This window comes from Triturus cristatus, chromosome 9 (genome assembly GCF_964204655.1).
Source record: "Triturus cristatus chromosome 9, aTriCri1.1, whole genome shotgun sequence".
NCBI lineage: Eukaryota > Metazoa > Chordata > Amphibia > Caudata > Salamandridae > Triturus > Triturus cristatus.
Genome location: NC_140592.1, coordinates 1,105,225,554 through 1,105,239,641, shown reverse-complemented (window position 1 = coordinate 1,105,239,641; position 14,088 = coordinate 1,105,225,554). Strand labels below are relative to the sequence as shown.

General features: G+C 43.8%; 1 protein-coding gene across 2 annotated transcripts in view; it reads left to right on the top strand.

Annotated features, from left to right (window-relative positions):
* Nucleotides 1-649: 649 nt before the first annotated feature.
* The window catches only part of KLHDC2 (kelch domain containing 2), a 141,661-nt gene continuing 128,222 nt past the window's right edge, over nucleotides 650-14,088 (top strand). The window contains exon 1 of one of the 2 annotated variants that reach the window (XM_085627009.1): nucleotides 650-968. In XM_085627009.1, the coding sequence (XP_085483135.1) occupies nucleotides 804-968 (165 nt within the window). In that variant the 5' untranslated portion in view covers nucleotides 650-803. Of the gene's footprint in view, nucleotides 978-14,088 lie in introns of both variants that reach the window. The other variant, XM_085627008.1, reaches the window with a different exon arrangement.

Sequence of the window (14,088 nt, the reverse complement as noted above, 5' to 3'; positions counted from 1 at the left end):
ATGGCTAAACACTTATAATGTACAAGGTTTAGCCATTCAACAGCTGATGTAGTTGCACCAAGGATATTGTGCTGCAAAACGAAATACTTATAAGGTCCCAAAAGCGAGACCTATTGGCTATGCCAATGCTTGTTGTCAGTAGGTGACAGGCTCCTCTTTAGTAACGAATATGACCAGGACAAGATGGACTAAGGGAATTAATAACCCTTGCCTAGCAGGGTGGCGACCCACGACATTACAACGTTAATAGTTTCACATTATGACGCAGTGAGGTAACAATGTGAGAGTGCGATACCTCCGTGCTGCCTTTAAGAGGATGCAATTGCTGTATGTAACAGGAGTCTAAATAAGAAGCGCTCTATAAAAACAGATCTAATTAAAACATGTATATACACATCGATTCTGTATTTTGTATGTGAGAAAGAAACAAAGCACCCTTTTAAATATATGTTTCGTGTTGTAAATATTCTTGATTCGTTAAGAGCGTTCCGTTTCCTTAATATAGATCAAGACAATCGGTATGATCTGTTTCATAGTTTAAGAGATCCATTCCGTTCTCGTTCAGTGGACGTTGTACCATTCAAAGATGGCCATCTACTCTACACGGAGCTGCATTCGGTGAGTGTTTACAAAAGTGTCCCTTTTCCATGTCGATTACCCTTCTGTTCTGTGTTATGATGATTGCAGATTAACGAGTCGTCGGTGACAGTGGAAGTCTGTGAAGCTAGGCTAGTTGTCCCATGCCCATCTTCTGGCAGTGGTGATGGGCCCTCGCCTCCTTTAGGCATACTCCGCGCGCCGTGATGGCGGACGATAACGAGGAGCTACTGGAAGAAGATGAAGAGGAGGAGGAGGAGGAAGCATACCTGCCTCAGGCCCAGGAGGTCCAGTGCTCGGGCCCCGCGGAGCGCAGTGGACACGTCGCCGTGACAGACGGACAGCGCATGTTTGTGTGGGGAGGATATAAGGTGAACTTTGTAAGAACACGGCTCTGCCCACAGAGCATGTCTTCCTGGTGAATTTTTGAAGACCAACACCTTGATATTTAGGGAGGCATACGTTGCGACACTGTATGGGGTGGGTAGTTTAGGTAGTGAACAGTCGTAAAGTATTTGTAGGGACAGTAATGGGTTTTCACCCTCTGGCCCGGCAAATTGGGGTACGTTAGCACATGTCAATTTTTTCTGAGAGGGTTGACTGAGGGAGGAAGGTTTCTCTTTAAGTGTTCCAGTGCAGAATTAGCATCACCTGTCAGAAAGCATTTTAGTTAACAGTGATCACAGATGATATACTGTGTGTGAGAGAGTTGCACATAGTGCATTAGTGCTTCATTGTGTTTTCTGTTTTGTGAGCGCTGTCAGCTTGGTGATTTTGTACCCCTTTAGGGATACACCGTTGTGCTACTGGATCTATGTGTAAATGTCCCGGTTTTTGGTTTTTAATATCTGTTCACCGTAGCTTCGAGGTACCTTTCATTGGTGTCAGTGACTGCAGATGGGCAAGCCAGGTCTCGGCTGTAGGCCCCGTTATACCCTCATGCCCCAAAACAAGCCGATCTTTAATGTGGCTTCTGCCTGCCACCTAGCGTTGTACCATAATGAGCTAATAACTAACAAGCATTTGCTATGCAATCGATCTGGCATTTCTGAAAGTTAGAGCTATTGATATTGCAAAGGATAATTTTTTTAACGTATGTTTGTTTGTAGTGTAATGTATGTATTTTTGGTAGTGGTATTGTGTGTTTTGCATTGGAATTGTAAGTTGTGGAATTGTGTGATGATGATGATATGGAGCTTATTAAGTGCCCGAATGCCGAGGCGTCTTGGTGCTGATGAGTGTAGGCAGAAGCAGGGACTGAGCTTGATCTACTTGGGAGTGAACAGCCGGGTTCTCAAGGCTTTCCTAAAAAGTAGGAGGTTAGTGTAGTGATCAAGCAGAGTCAAAGGTGTAAAACAGCAAGACTTTATTCCACGAGCTCCCACGGGCACGCAAGCTTGCCTGTGGCTCCACAATAAACGTTGTCACCAACTGTCATAACTGTCATTAAACACCACGTCATCGCGAGCAGCGCGAGATGCTGAATGTACGCCTCGCGCTCTAGCAGCGCGAGACAGAACAAGCCACTACATATCTCCTTTTCTTGGAAAAAAGAGAAATAGAGAAAGCAGCGAAGGGGAGAGCAAAAGACAGGGAAGAAAGAAAGAAAGAAAAGCCCTCGAGAGAGAAAGAGAGAGAGAGAGCGAGAGAGAACGTAAGAGAGAGAGAGAGAGAGAGAGAAAGAGAGAGAGAAAGAGAGAGAGAGAGAGAAAGAAAGAAAGAAAGAAAGAAAGAAAGAAAGAAAGAAAGAAAGTGCAGGAGGAACACAACAGTGGCAAAGAGAAACACAGAAAGTCATTGACGGTACCTAACAGGAATATTAACTGTTCTGGTACTCCTCCTGATAGCGGCGTGGCTGGGAGAAGAGTTAAGAACATCAAGTTTACCTTGAGAGATCCTATGAGAGACCTCTCTTCTCAACATGGGACACTTGACGTCATTGAGCACATTTTTTACTTTCGCCACCTTGTTACTATTCCACCAGTCTTTTCCATTGACTCGAACCGCATTACCACACACTTTATCCACCACCACAATTTCCCCATACTTAGCTTCTCCTTTCCTTACAAAGCCTGGTTTCTTAATTCTGATCCTGTCTCCCACCGCAAATTCTCTGATCTTAACACGCTTCCTTTCATCAAAGTACTCTTTTTGTTTGACCTGGACCTCCGCAGACTTGGACCTCACTTTCTCATCCATTTCTTGGGGAGTAGAATTGGATTTATTCCATTTAGACATCCAAGCCGGTCTAAACTCGGTACATGGTTTCCTACCCCTCAGTAGTTCAAAAGGGGACACCCCAGTGGAAGAATGAGGAGTGGTTCTATAAAACCACAACATTGTCCTGACACTTTGGGGAACAGCTTTGTGGTGGGCAAGAGCCCACTTGACACAATCGCCTATGACTCTATTAAGTCTCTCTACCAAGCCGTTGGTTTGAGGATGATAGAGAGAACTTTGGTGATGAGTGATGGCAGATTCTCTAAGAAACTCTTGTACTTCAGATGATACAAATTGTACTCCGTTGTCTGAGATTAAAGTTTGGGGGAACCCTTCTCTCATAAATGTTTCCCTTAAGAAGTCGATGATTTCTTGGGAATCGACCTTAGAGACAAACTTGGCCTCGGGCCACTTTGTGTAATAGTCCACCATGACAATGGCAAATCTGCACTGTTGGGGAAGGCTGTGAAAGGGTCCTAGAACATCTATGCCAAGTTTTTCCCACGGTCCACCCGGGAGGGGAATAGGAGTAAGAGGGGGACTACTAGTGTGAAGACTTTTGTCACTTGACGAACAAACAGTGCACTCTTGCACCATTTTCTCAATATCTCTATCCATTTTGGGCCACCAAAAGTACTCTCTTACTCTACGCTTGGTTAATGTGGCACCTAGGTGCCCCTCATGTGCTTTGGTGAGAAGAGTGGATCTGATGTCCACCGGTGGAACAAGTTTTTCTAACCTGAAAACTAGACCATCCTCAATCGAAAGTTCATCACACACCTTGACATAGGGTTGTAACTTAACATCCACATTCCTTTCCCTGGGCCACCCTTGGGAAATATATTTCATCAGGTTTTTTGAAACTTCATCCCCAGCCACCGCCTCCCTCCATTTTTGCTGATCAATAGTACAAACGTTACTAAGTTCAACACTTGCTATAATATAATCCTCCTTATCATCAGAACAACATTCATCAATGCCTTGTATGTCCTGACTGGTATTAGCAGGTAAACGTGACAGTGCATCCGCTCTTACATTTTTTCCCCCAGCAATATGTACAATATCAAAGTTGTATTGTAAGAGTTTGGAAGCTAGGCGTGCGATGCGGGGAGTGGCCCCGCGGCTGTTGGTACACCCTAAAATCGCAACTAATGGTTTGTGGTCCGTTTGAAGAATAAATTTTTGTCCCCACAAATAATTTTTAAATTTTTCAATGCCCCACCAGCACGCTAGAAGCTCCTTCTCAATGACAGAATAGTGAGTCTCAGCTTCTCTTAGTACTCTGGATGCAAACCCTACAGTGTGTTCCTTTTGGTCAACAATTTGTGTCAAAACAGCGCCCAGTCCATAACTGCTAGCATCAACAGTCAAAGTACACTGGACCCCTTGTACAAATGGCTTCAAGGCCTTGACCGTGCTAAGTTGCTCCTTGATCCAATCGAAGGCAGCTTTGCATTCATCATCCCACACAAATTCACTTCGGTCTTGGAGAAGCTTGGAAATGGGACGAATCTTTGTAGAATAGTCTTGAATAAAGCGGGCATAAAATTCTGTGAGACCTAACAGTGATTTGACTCCTGCTTTGTCTTTGGGGGCGGAGGCATCAACAATGGCTTGAACCAAACTCGGTTTGGGCGTGACTCCTTCACTTGATATCGTGTGACCCAGATAATCCATCTTGTCTTTAGAGAATTCACCCTTGTCCCTTTTTAGGACCACCCCATGTTCCTGGAATATAGACAGGATCTTGTTCAGCACAATGTCGTGTTCTTGTTGGTCTTTTGCGAACAGCAGAATGTCATCCTGGAATATGGCCACGTTTTTTATTCCCTTCAGTAAATTGACCATAACTCTCTGAAAAACAGAGGCTGCTGAGGCCAAACCGAAAGGCATACGACTAAATTGGAACAAACCTGCAGGGGAGTTGAACGCAGTGAAATGGCGTGAATCCTTGTCCAGTTCAATTTGGTGATATGCCGAGGCCAGATCTAATTTGGTGAAGACCTTGGCACCTTCGACTACACCCAGCATTTCAGATATATTCGGTAGAGGATGCGAATCCACCCAGATGACCTTGTTTAGATTGCGCAAATCAATGCAGATTCTGAGGTCATTATTTTTCTTCCTTGCCATGACCAATGCTGAAGACCAATCAGACGACTCTATGGGTTCAATAACCCCTCTTTTTTGCATGGACAAAAGTTCTTTTTCCAAGTCTTCTCTGATGCTGAAAGGGATACTCCTTATTTTGTGTTTTACCGGTTCCGCATCACTCTTTATCTTGATCTTGTGTTTAAATCCTTTGATTTTCCCCAATTCGCCTGAAAACACTCTATGGTATTTATTGAGTAGTTCCTCCACCTGTGTTCGGTCCCGAACAACCAGAATCTGTTCCTTTGCTCCAGGGCACAGCATCATACTGAACAAACCTTGGTGGAACCATCCTAATATGTCTAATCCATTGACTGCGACGTATACTTTTCCATAAATGTGTCTGTTCTTGAAAATCAAGATGTCCTCAAAGTACCCCATCAGTTCTATACTTCTCCCTTCATAGGATACAGGCTCACGGTCAGGCGGTTGCAGAGGTCTGTTACCCCATTTTTTCCTGAACAAAGATTCACTGATCATTGTGATCCTTGCACCAGAGTCTACAAGCAGTCTCAAACTTTCTTTACCTACTCCAATGATGGCATAGGGATCTATACAGTCATCAGGGTTACCACTTCTTATGTTCCCTTCACTGACAACCACAACCATGTCCTTAAGTTCACAAAGGGTGTCGTCACTGTCACTACCACTAGCATCCATGGCACATGCTACCTGTTCTTTCTTATATTTTTGGCTTTGGCATACTTTGTCAAAATGTCCCAATTTCCCACATTTGCGACAGGTTGCATTTCTCGCAGGACACGGTCTACCACTTTTCACATGGGAGGGATATCCACATCTGTAACAGATATCAGTCCTTTTGAAAAAATTATTTGGCTGATAATCTTTTTTTTTTCTCATACTTTTTAAAGCGGACAGGGGTAACAACTTCAACACTTTTACTTTCCAGTTCCTTTATGGAAGATTGTGACGTTTCAATACTTTTCGCTATGCGAATAGATTCATCCAGGGAGGGATTTTCCAAAGATAAGAGCTTTTGTCTTATGGTTTTGTCCAGACATTTCCCTATGAACTGGTCACGAATCAATTGTTCACTGAAATTTTCAAAATCACATTCTGCCACCAACTTCCTCAAAGCAGTAATGTATGTGTCTACATCTTCCTCGTTTTTCTGCACTCTTTTAAAAAAATTTGTGCCTAGACACCACCACACTGGGTTGCTTATCAAATCTGACTTTTAATTTCTTCACTGTGTCTTTGTATTCATCAGTTTCTTCGTCTTCTTCTCCCACTACATCAGGTAAATGTTTAAGGGTTTCTCTCCCTTCAAACCCCAGAGAATGGAGTAGTAAAAACTTTTTCCTTTCTGCCCTGAACCTATGTGCTCCTATTGCACCCAGGTAATTTTCAAATGCGTCGAACCACTTTCTCCAAGGCACAGGAGGTTCGCCAGGTGTGTCCAGGAAAGGAGGTGGAGGAAGAATAGACTGCATCATGTAAAATTTTCTTCAAAAATGCGAATGAGGAAATATATATATATATATTATTCCTTCTTATAAGTGGTTAATGGTGGCAATCCCCAGAGTGTACAAAATTGCATCAAAGCCAGTGTTCTAGATGAGCCACAACGTTTGAAACAGCCTCTATAACTCCAACAAGGGAGACTGCGAGAGGAATAATGTGTAAAATCCTTTTATTTCTTAAGATCGTGCCCACGTCATGTCCTATTTGCCAAGTGCAGAGAGAGTAACCCTTTTTGCCTTAATGCGTTTTTTCTTCCCACTTGTTGATACTGCCCAGAACACACCAGTCCACTTTTCCTGCACTGTTCGGTGATAAACCTAGCGCAGCACTGAAAGTGAACTAAAGGAGGCTGCCGCTTTAAGAGCTGGGCGGGGAAGATAGAGTGTCAGAAGGCAGAAGTAGCGGAGTCTGCGCGCCAAACGCCTGTCGTCATACGTTTCCTCACCTCAGGCTATTCGAGTCAATCACCCGGACACATCAGGAAGCAGACGCTCGCATCTCCGTGCAAGGCTGTGGCAGTGGACGAACACCGACCGTCGCGTGAGGGGTGCGCAGGGCGTCCGACACTTCAGGTTTCTTCTATGGGTTCTTCTGTGGGTTCTGTGGGAGTCGTACTCGTCGCCACTTGTCCATGTAGTGATCAAGCAGAGTCAAAGGTGTAAAACAGCAAGACTTTATTCCACGAGCTCCTACGGGCACGCAAGCTTGCCTGTGGCTCCACAATAAACGTTGTCACCAACTGTCATAACTGTCATTAAACACCACGTCATCGCGAGCAGCGCGAGACGCTGAATGTACGCCTCGCGCTCTAGCAGCGCGAGACAGAACAAGCCACTACAGTTAGGTTGTAGTCTGAGTGCCACTGGCAGCTTGTTCCACAATTTTGCCAGAGATTGGTCCCCCCCATCTGGCCCTTCGGGTTTTAGGAGTACAGATCAGGCCAAGACTGGCTGAACGTAGGTTTCGCTCAGGAATATAGGGCCTAAATATTTCCTGACAGTCATCTGTGCCCCCCCCCGAATTGTGCCTTGTACACCAGGCAGAGTGCTTTAAATTCGATTCTTCGTCGCACAGGGAGCCAATGTAGTGCTCTTATTACATGTGACATAGGGTGACCCTTAGGAAGCTTTAGAATTAGTCGTGCCGCCGCATTCTGCAGCGATTGCAATTTGCTAATCTGATGTTGATCGATACCCAAAAACATCGCATTGCAATAGTCCAATTCGAACAAAAAAAGGGCCACCATTACAGTCTTCTGAAGTTTGAGGGGAATGAAAGGGAAGATTTTACGAAGGGTCTTTAACAAGAAAAAACTAGCAGATGTCAAACTGTTGACCTGTGCCGACATGTTAAGTTTGTCATCGAAAATAATTCCGAGGTTCCTGACCTTTCTAATAAGATGTGGCATTCCCCAGCCTCTACCGGCCACCAGGACTTGTTCCATAGTGATTAAGTTCTGTTTGCAAACTTGATCACTTCCGTCTTTCCTGTGTTTATCTTTAAGAAGCTCAGGCTCATCCAATTCATGATGTCATTTAGGCAGGAGTGAAAACTGGCAGCTGTTATCTCAGGCCTATCTGACAGAGATCTCACCAATTTCGAGTCGTCGGCATACGACACAAATGTGAAACCATGTTTCCTAACAAGTGTTGCTAGTGGTTTCACATAGACGTTAAACAACATCGGGGACAGAGTTGACCCCTGCGGAACACCACAGGGTAAATTAAAACTGTCCGATTCTAAGCCGTCCCACCTCAAACTCTGTTTCCTGTCCTATAAAAAGGAGGAAAGGAGGGCCAGAGGCACATCCTCAATTCCTACCTCCCGTAGTCGCCGCACCAACACCGTGTAATTCACGGTGTCAAATGCGGCCGACAAATCGAGGAGAATGAGAATTGCCCTGCCCCCGTCATCCACCACTCTCCGAATCCCCTCTGAGACCACAATCAGGGCGGACTCAGTGGAGTGTCTTGGCCGAAAACCATGTTGGGTGGGATCCAGTAGCCTGTTACACTCTAAGTATTCTGTCTGTGTCTTGTTGACAGATTTTTCAAGAACTTTAGCTACAAATGGTAGCCCTGAGATTGGACGATAGTTTTTAAGTTCAGTAGGCTCTAATGTGCTCTAATGTGGCCTAATACATGCGGTCTTCCAGGCCGTGGGGTAGATCCCTGATGCCAAGACTTGGTTAATCAGGCCGGTGAGAAACCCACTGATCGTCTCGACGGCCAGGTGCATAATAGCGGGGGGCAGGGGTCGTTCGGAGATCCAGATTTAATCGATTTTAAAAGGTTCGTTACATCCTTAGTTAGAAGGGGTCTAAAACAAATTAATCTAGACTGCACTGTCTCAACCATGGGGCGAGATTGGTTGGTGGCTAGCTGAACATTTAATGAATTGGCAAGGCTGTCATATATCACTTGCACCTTGTTCTGAAAGAAGGCGGCCAGCTGGCTACAGAAAGCCTGATCAGGAGTGAATGAATTAGCCTGCTGTGGTTTAGCTATAAAGGTCACAGATTTAAAAAGTTCTTTGGCTGAGTTTCCTGCCTCTTGAATCTTGGCTGTAAAATATAATCGTTTAGCTTCCAAAATAGCCTTCTTATACTGTTTGAGTGCCTCATTATAAGCATCCTTGCTCTGTCTACTGTAGTCTACTCTCCAGAGACGCACAAACCTCCTGAATTCCACCTTTAGCCCTTTAAGTTCAGGGCCATACCAAGGTGTCACCGCCTGACGCCTCTTAGCTGTTCCGGTATGTTCATTGGCCACGCAGTCAGCAGCATTCAGAATCCACTCGTCGAACTGGGAAGACGCGACTTCATTGTCGCTGTCTAATGTTGGGAGGGAAATACTAAGAGCGTCCTGTAGGTCCCTACCTTTTACCTTATTCCAGCGTCGAAACATCACCCTGGTTGCTTTGGGCCGAAAGCAGTTCTTTAGATCCCTAGCCTGAAAAAAAGACTGCCTTGTGATCATTCCAGGGGAGTGACTCTACTCTTACAAATCTAATGTCTGGATTATTAGAGAAAAGCCCGTCCAAAATGTGCCCCCCTTGATGTGTAGGCTCCAGCACTAGCTGGCCCATGCCGTACGCCTCCAGGTGATCTAGGAGTTTAGCAGTCTCGACATTTGCACCCAGTTCCAGATGATAGTTGAAGTCTCTGTATAGTGAAGAATTCAAAATCTGTGCAGGTTTCCATATAGGTCAGGAAAGCCTGCGAAAAAGCAGCTCTGGGGCCCGGCTGTCGATAGACCAATAGGCCCTGTAACTTAAAGGAGTCTTTGAGCCTGACGCAGAAATACATAGCTTCCGCTGGTAGGTCCCCCACTGCCTCCACCTGAACCTTCAGGAAATCCTTGTAAATAATAGCTATGCCCCCCCCCCCCCGTTCCCTTGTCTGTCTTGGTTACATAGTACATAGCCAGATGGCAGCGCAACATTCCAGTCTGGGACAGAGGTGTCATCTGTCCATGTCTCAGTAAGAAAGACTATGTCGGTGTTATGTGCGTTCAATAGAATTTCCAGTTCGTATTTATGCTTAACGACCGAGCGTGTGTTGAGGAGTATACAGTGGAGGCTCCTTCCTCGTCTATCCGCGGCGCCCATTGACGGCCATTGGTCTCCAGAAGTAGAAACTATATGGCCCTCAACTAAAGATCCCGCCCGACTCCTCCTCCCCCCCCCCCTACCGTTTCACTAACTCCCCCCCCCCTCCCCCCCATCAGTGTGCCGTTAATAGCAAAACTCCCCCCTACCTGGTAGAAACAATGTGTGCATGAGGGTACTACCACCTTATCCCCCATGCTGAACGTGTCGCATTGCAGCATTTACCCCGAAGCCTCAACAAAACCTCTCTGGTGTAGGCGTGGACCCTAGTACGACCAGGAGTCCTGGCGCTGGGCGCACTCCGGGCGCAGACGGGCTTGCCTTTGGCGCGCCTTCGGTGTGCCTGCTGCGCGCTTGCGCCAGCGTGCTTTTTGTAGTCCTATGGGCTGGAGAACTAGAGCGCAAACCCAGGCAAAGCAGGCCCGCTCTCACAGATGGGCACCGCGGGTCTAGCAGAGGGGATTTGGCTTCGAGGGGGAGAGTTTTAAACAAAAGGTATGTGCAAACCAGCAGTTGTGAAAAACCATGACAATTTCATACAATTAAAATTTTTAAATAAGTATTGCACTCGCACCAGAAATAGCAGCCTGACAATTCAATTTTAAGCTAAAAATTACACTCGCACCGGATATCAACCTAGTAGACTGAGCACGCAAGCCTTGTATGGTGGTTAGGGTATTTGAGTTTTGGAATTATGTGGAATGGTGAATAGATGTTGGTGAGCGGTGTATAAAATATATTGAAAGTAATATGGAAATGGATAGATAGTTTGTGTATGATGTGGTGAATTAACACTGGAGAGATTAGTTGAAAAAGTTTAAGCGAAAGTGTGAAAGAAGGATAGAGAATGTTAAAGACTTATAAAGAGGCTGTTTTTGTGTAGATTAAGACACCATAAGCAGAGGATCGTAGTGTGAGTTAGTGTTGCTAATTTTTAGAATTCTTTTGATGTATGAAACTGTGCGATAGACTTGAAGTGAACGAATCTGAGAAATTATGACTTAGTGTGTTGAGTGCGAGATAGTGTTGAGAGAGAGTGAGTAGTGTAAGTGTTAATTAGAGGGTGGTGGAGATTAGAGATGCATTTGAAAATACTTTTAGTATTTATAGGAAGGTAGCATGTGTTAGTAGATAGTTTGTAGAGTAGAGATCGATTTTGCGGGCATCATGTGAGGTGGTAGTGGGTATGTGAGGTTTAGATGCTAGAAGTAATATTTTGTTTTTATTGTTAGTTGTGTGGCGTTTAGTGCATTTGTGTTTTGAAATTTTGTTTCGAGATTAGTTAGTTTTGAGAGATTTATTGAATATTTGATACTGAATTTGAGAGTGCAGTAGTTTGTGTATGAATTGGCAAAATAATAGTAGAGAGAGTAGTAGTTAGTGTGTGTGTGAGAGATAGGGAGATGGGTAGATAAGTTTGTAGACGGGTAAAGAGGTTGTGTTTGCACAGTTAGAATATACTTTTAGGAAAGGAAAGTATGTGTGTTATTTGTTTATTGCTACTGTAAAGCTTTTGTGATGTAAAAAGGGAATTAAAACCTTTTTTTCCCACGAAGAGAGTGTGTTTTACTGGAGATCAGACCGAATAACCAGAGAGCTTGCTGTGCCGAAGCAAAGTCGCAAACACCATCTGATTTACATTAGGAAAAGTTGGGAAAACTCTTCACAAAACTGCAGGTTCCGCCAAATTGTCCAGGCAAACAGATGGTTTTCAGTCAGAATATTTGGTCCAGATTATGATCTGGCAACGTGCCAAAAGAGACTGAGTGACTCATTACTAGTGTATGACCTGCAACCTGCTAACTTTGCAAGTGTGGAAACAAAAGGTCTAGCCAACACCTATTTTAAAAACATTTTAAGGTTGCACCACGGATCAAATGTAAGGCAATGTCTTCAATGAGTCTCCCCTAACAAAGTAACTGTTTACCATTTCACATGAATACCCTAACAAGACGATGGCATTTGACCAGGGGCCACCGTTGTGAAAGATCTCGTGCGGCGCCTACGGAATATCACCGAACCGCTCACTTTCAGATAAGTCCTGGCGATCAAAGAAAGTCTTGACATGAACAACTCCTCGTCTTACCCCGTCCCCCGATGTGAACGTATGAGGCTTTTACAGGCCCTGCTACCTTAAGGATTTCTGTACTATCAAAGTATCTAAAATGTGGTTTATGTTTGTTGTAAAGAAGATTTAGTTCAATGGGAGCGAATCCTAGGTGGGGCAGTATCAGAATAGGAACTGAACGCAGTGTTTGTTTCCGTCTTCCAGCCCTTCCTCAAAGGAAGAAAGTAACATCCATCAACAGCAGACAACTGCTTCTTAGATGCAACTCTGCCTGTTCCTTTGCTGTTCAGATCAGGACTTTTCTGCAACACCTTTGTGACGCTTTTCATATTTGTCCAATTTTTGGTTGAGAACCTTTAATTGTAATTTCCATGCCTCTGTTTCTAAACGTGGTTGAAGTTCACTCTTGAGGTTAAAGATTTCTTATTCAAGTTCTCTTATGGTTTTTGACAATTCTTCAATAATAAGCAAGATCAAATCCAGGGAACATTTGTTGAGGATTGCGTACCATTTTTCCATGAATATTGGGTTGAGGTGAAAACGGAAAAACATAGGTTTGATTGCCAATCTGAGACCCCTCGGTATGCGTTTTGACTTATGATATTGCACAAGGGTAGATGCATGTAGTTTTTGGTTAAGTTGTCTTCTGGTAATGAATTCTAGTTGTCTGAGTTGTTGAGTTATGGAACCACCATGAGCATCGGAAAATTTGACATCCTGAATTAGTGAATAAATCTCCGTTGCTTCATCAGTGGTGTGTTTTTATAACCGCCCTGTAAGATTGGTAATTGTATCAAAAGACATTTGTCTGGTGGGGTGCTACCTTAGTGTGACATGAGAATTAAGTTAATAGTTGCTAAAGGTGCACTCCTATTTTATGCTTATCTAAATTATTTTCTAACTGTTTAGAAAGGGTGCTGAGGTACTGAATCCGCTGTCACTGCGGATATGTAAACATCAAGAACAACAGGTGGGAAAACCCACTTAGTGCCTCGCACTGTTCACTGGATTGGAAACTATCCAAAAGCAAAAATATCACGAATAGATAAACTATAATTAAAACAAATCTTTGGTAAATAACGTGATACAGTAATATATTTGGTTATACACATACAAATACAATTGTCAATACTTCATTTTTACATTGCTATTAGAACAATTGTGAGGTACATCATATTAATAATTCTTAATAGAGTGTACAGTCGTCATAGAAAAAAACAATGCAAATAATAGAGCGATAATACTGTTTTTCTTCATGTGGTTGGTAGAAGTGCCCAATGCATTTCCGGATCTTAAATCCCTTCGTCAGGGGCCAACCTAAAAATGAATGTGGAAATAATGAGTGATTCCTACAGTGTGTATTGTTACTTTAGCAGATGCTATGGTGGTGGATGTTAATCATAGGTGATGGTATTCATGCGTTGTCCATGTGGGTAATTCGTAGGTGTTTGTGGTGCCAGGGTGGTAAATTAAATGAGGGAAAATAGAACACGTACGTGAATTCCGAGAGAAGAAAAATAGGAAAAAAGTAAAATCCTACGTATTAGTGAATATTAATATTGGTGAAAAAGAAGGAATAAAGAGAATGGAAGTAGGCACGGGTTGACTATGATGCTCCCTTAATGTGACTAGGGTGCTGTGGAAACAAGTGATCCCAGAAATGCAGTTGTGAAAAGAATTGGCGAGAGGGTTACTATAGTGAAGAGGAATGACATGGTCGCTCACCTTGGTGGCGTGGATCAGAAAATAATGGAATGGACTAGGACGGTCATGCGGACAATTACTGTGTGAAAAACCTGTGTGGAAATATGACAGGAGGTAAAGGGAAAATGGATGGAGAATAAAGTCTTGGAAAAATAATTTGTCTCACGATGGAGGAAGCTTACCTTCAGCGGTTGGTGTTTAAATATAACGTGGCGCTAGCGGTGTAAAGTTCCCTTTAATGAAGGAAGTAGACC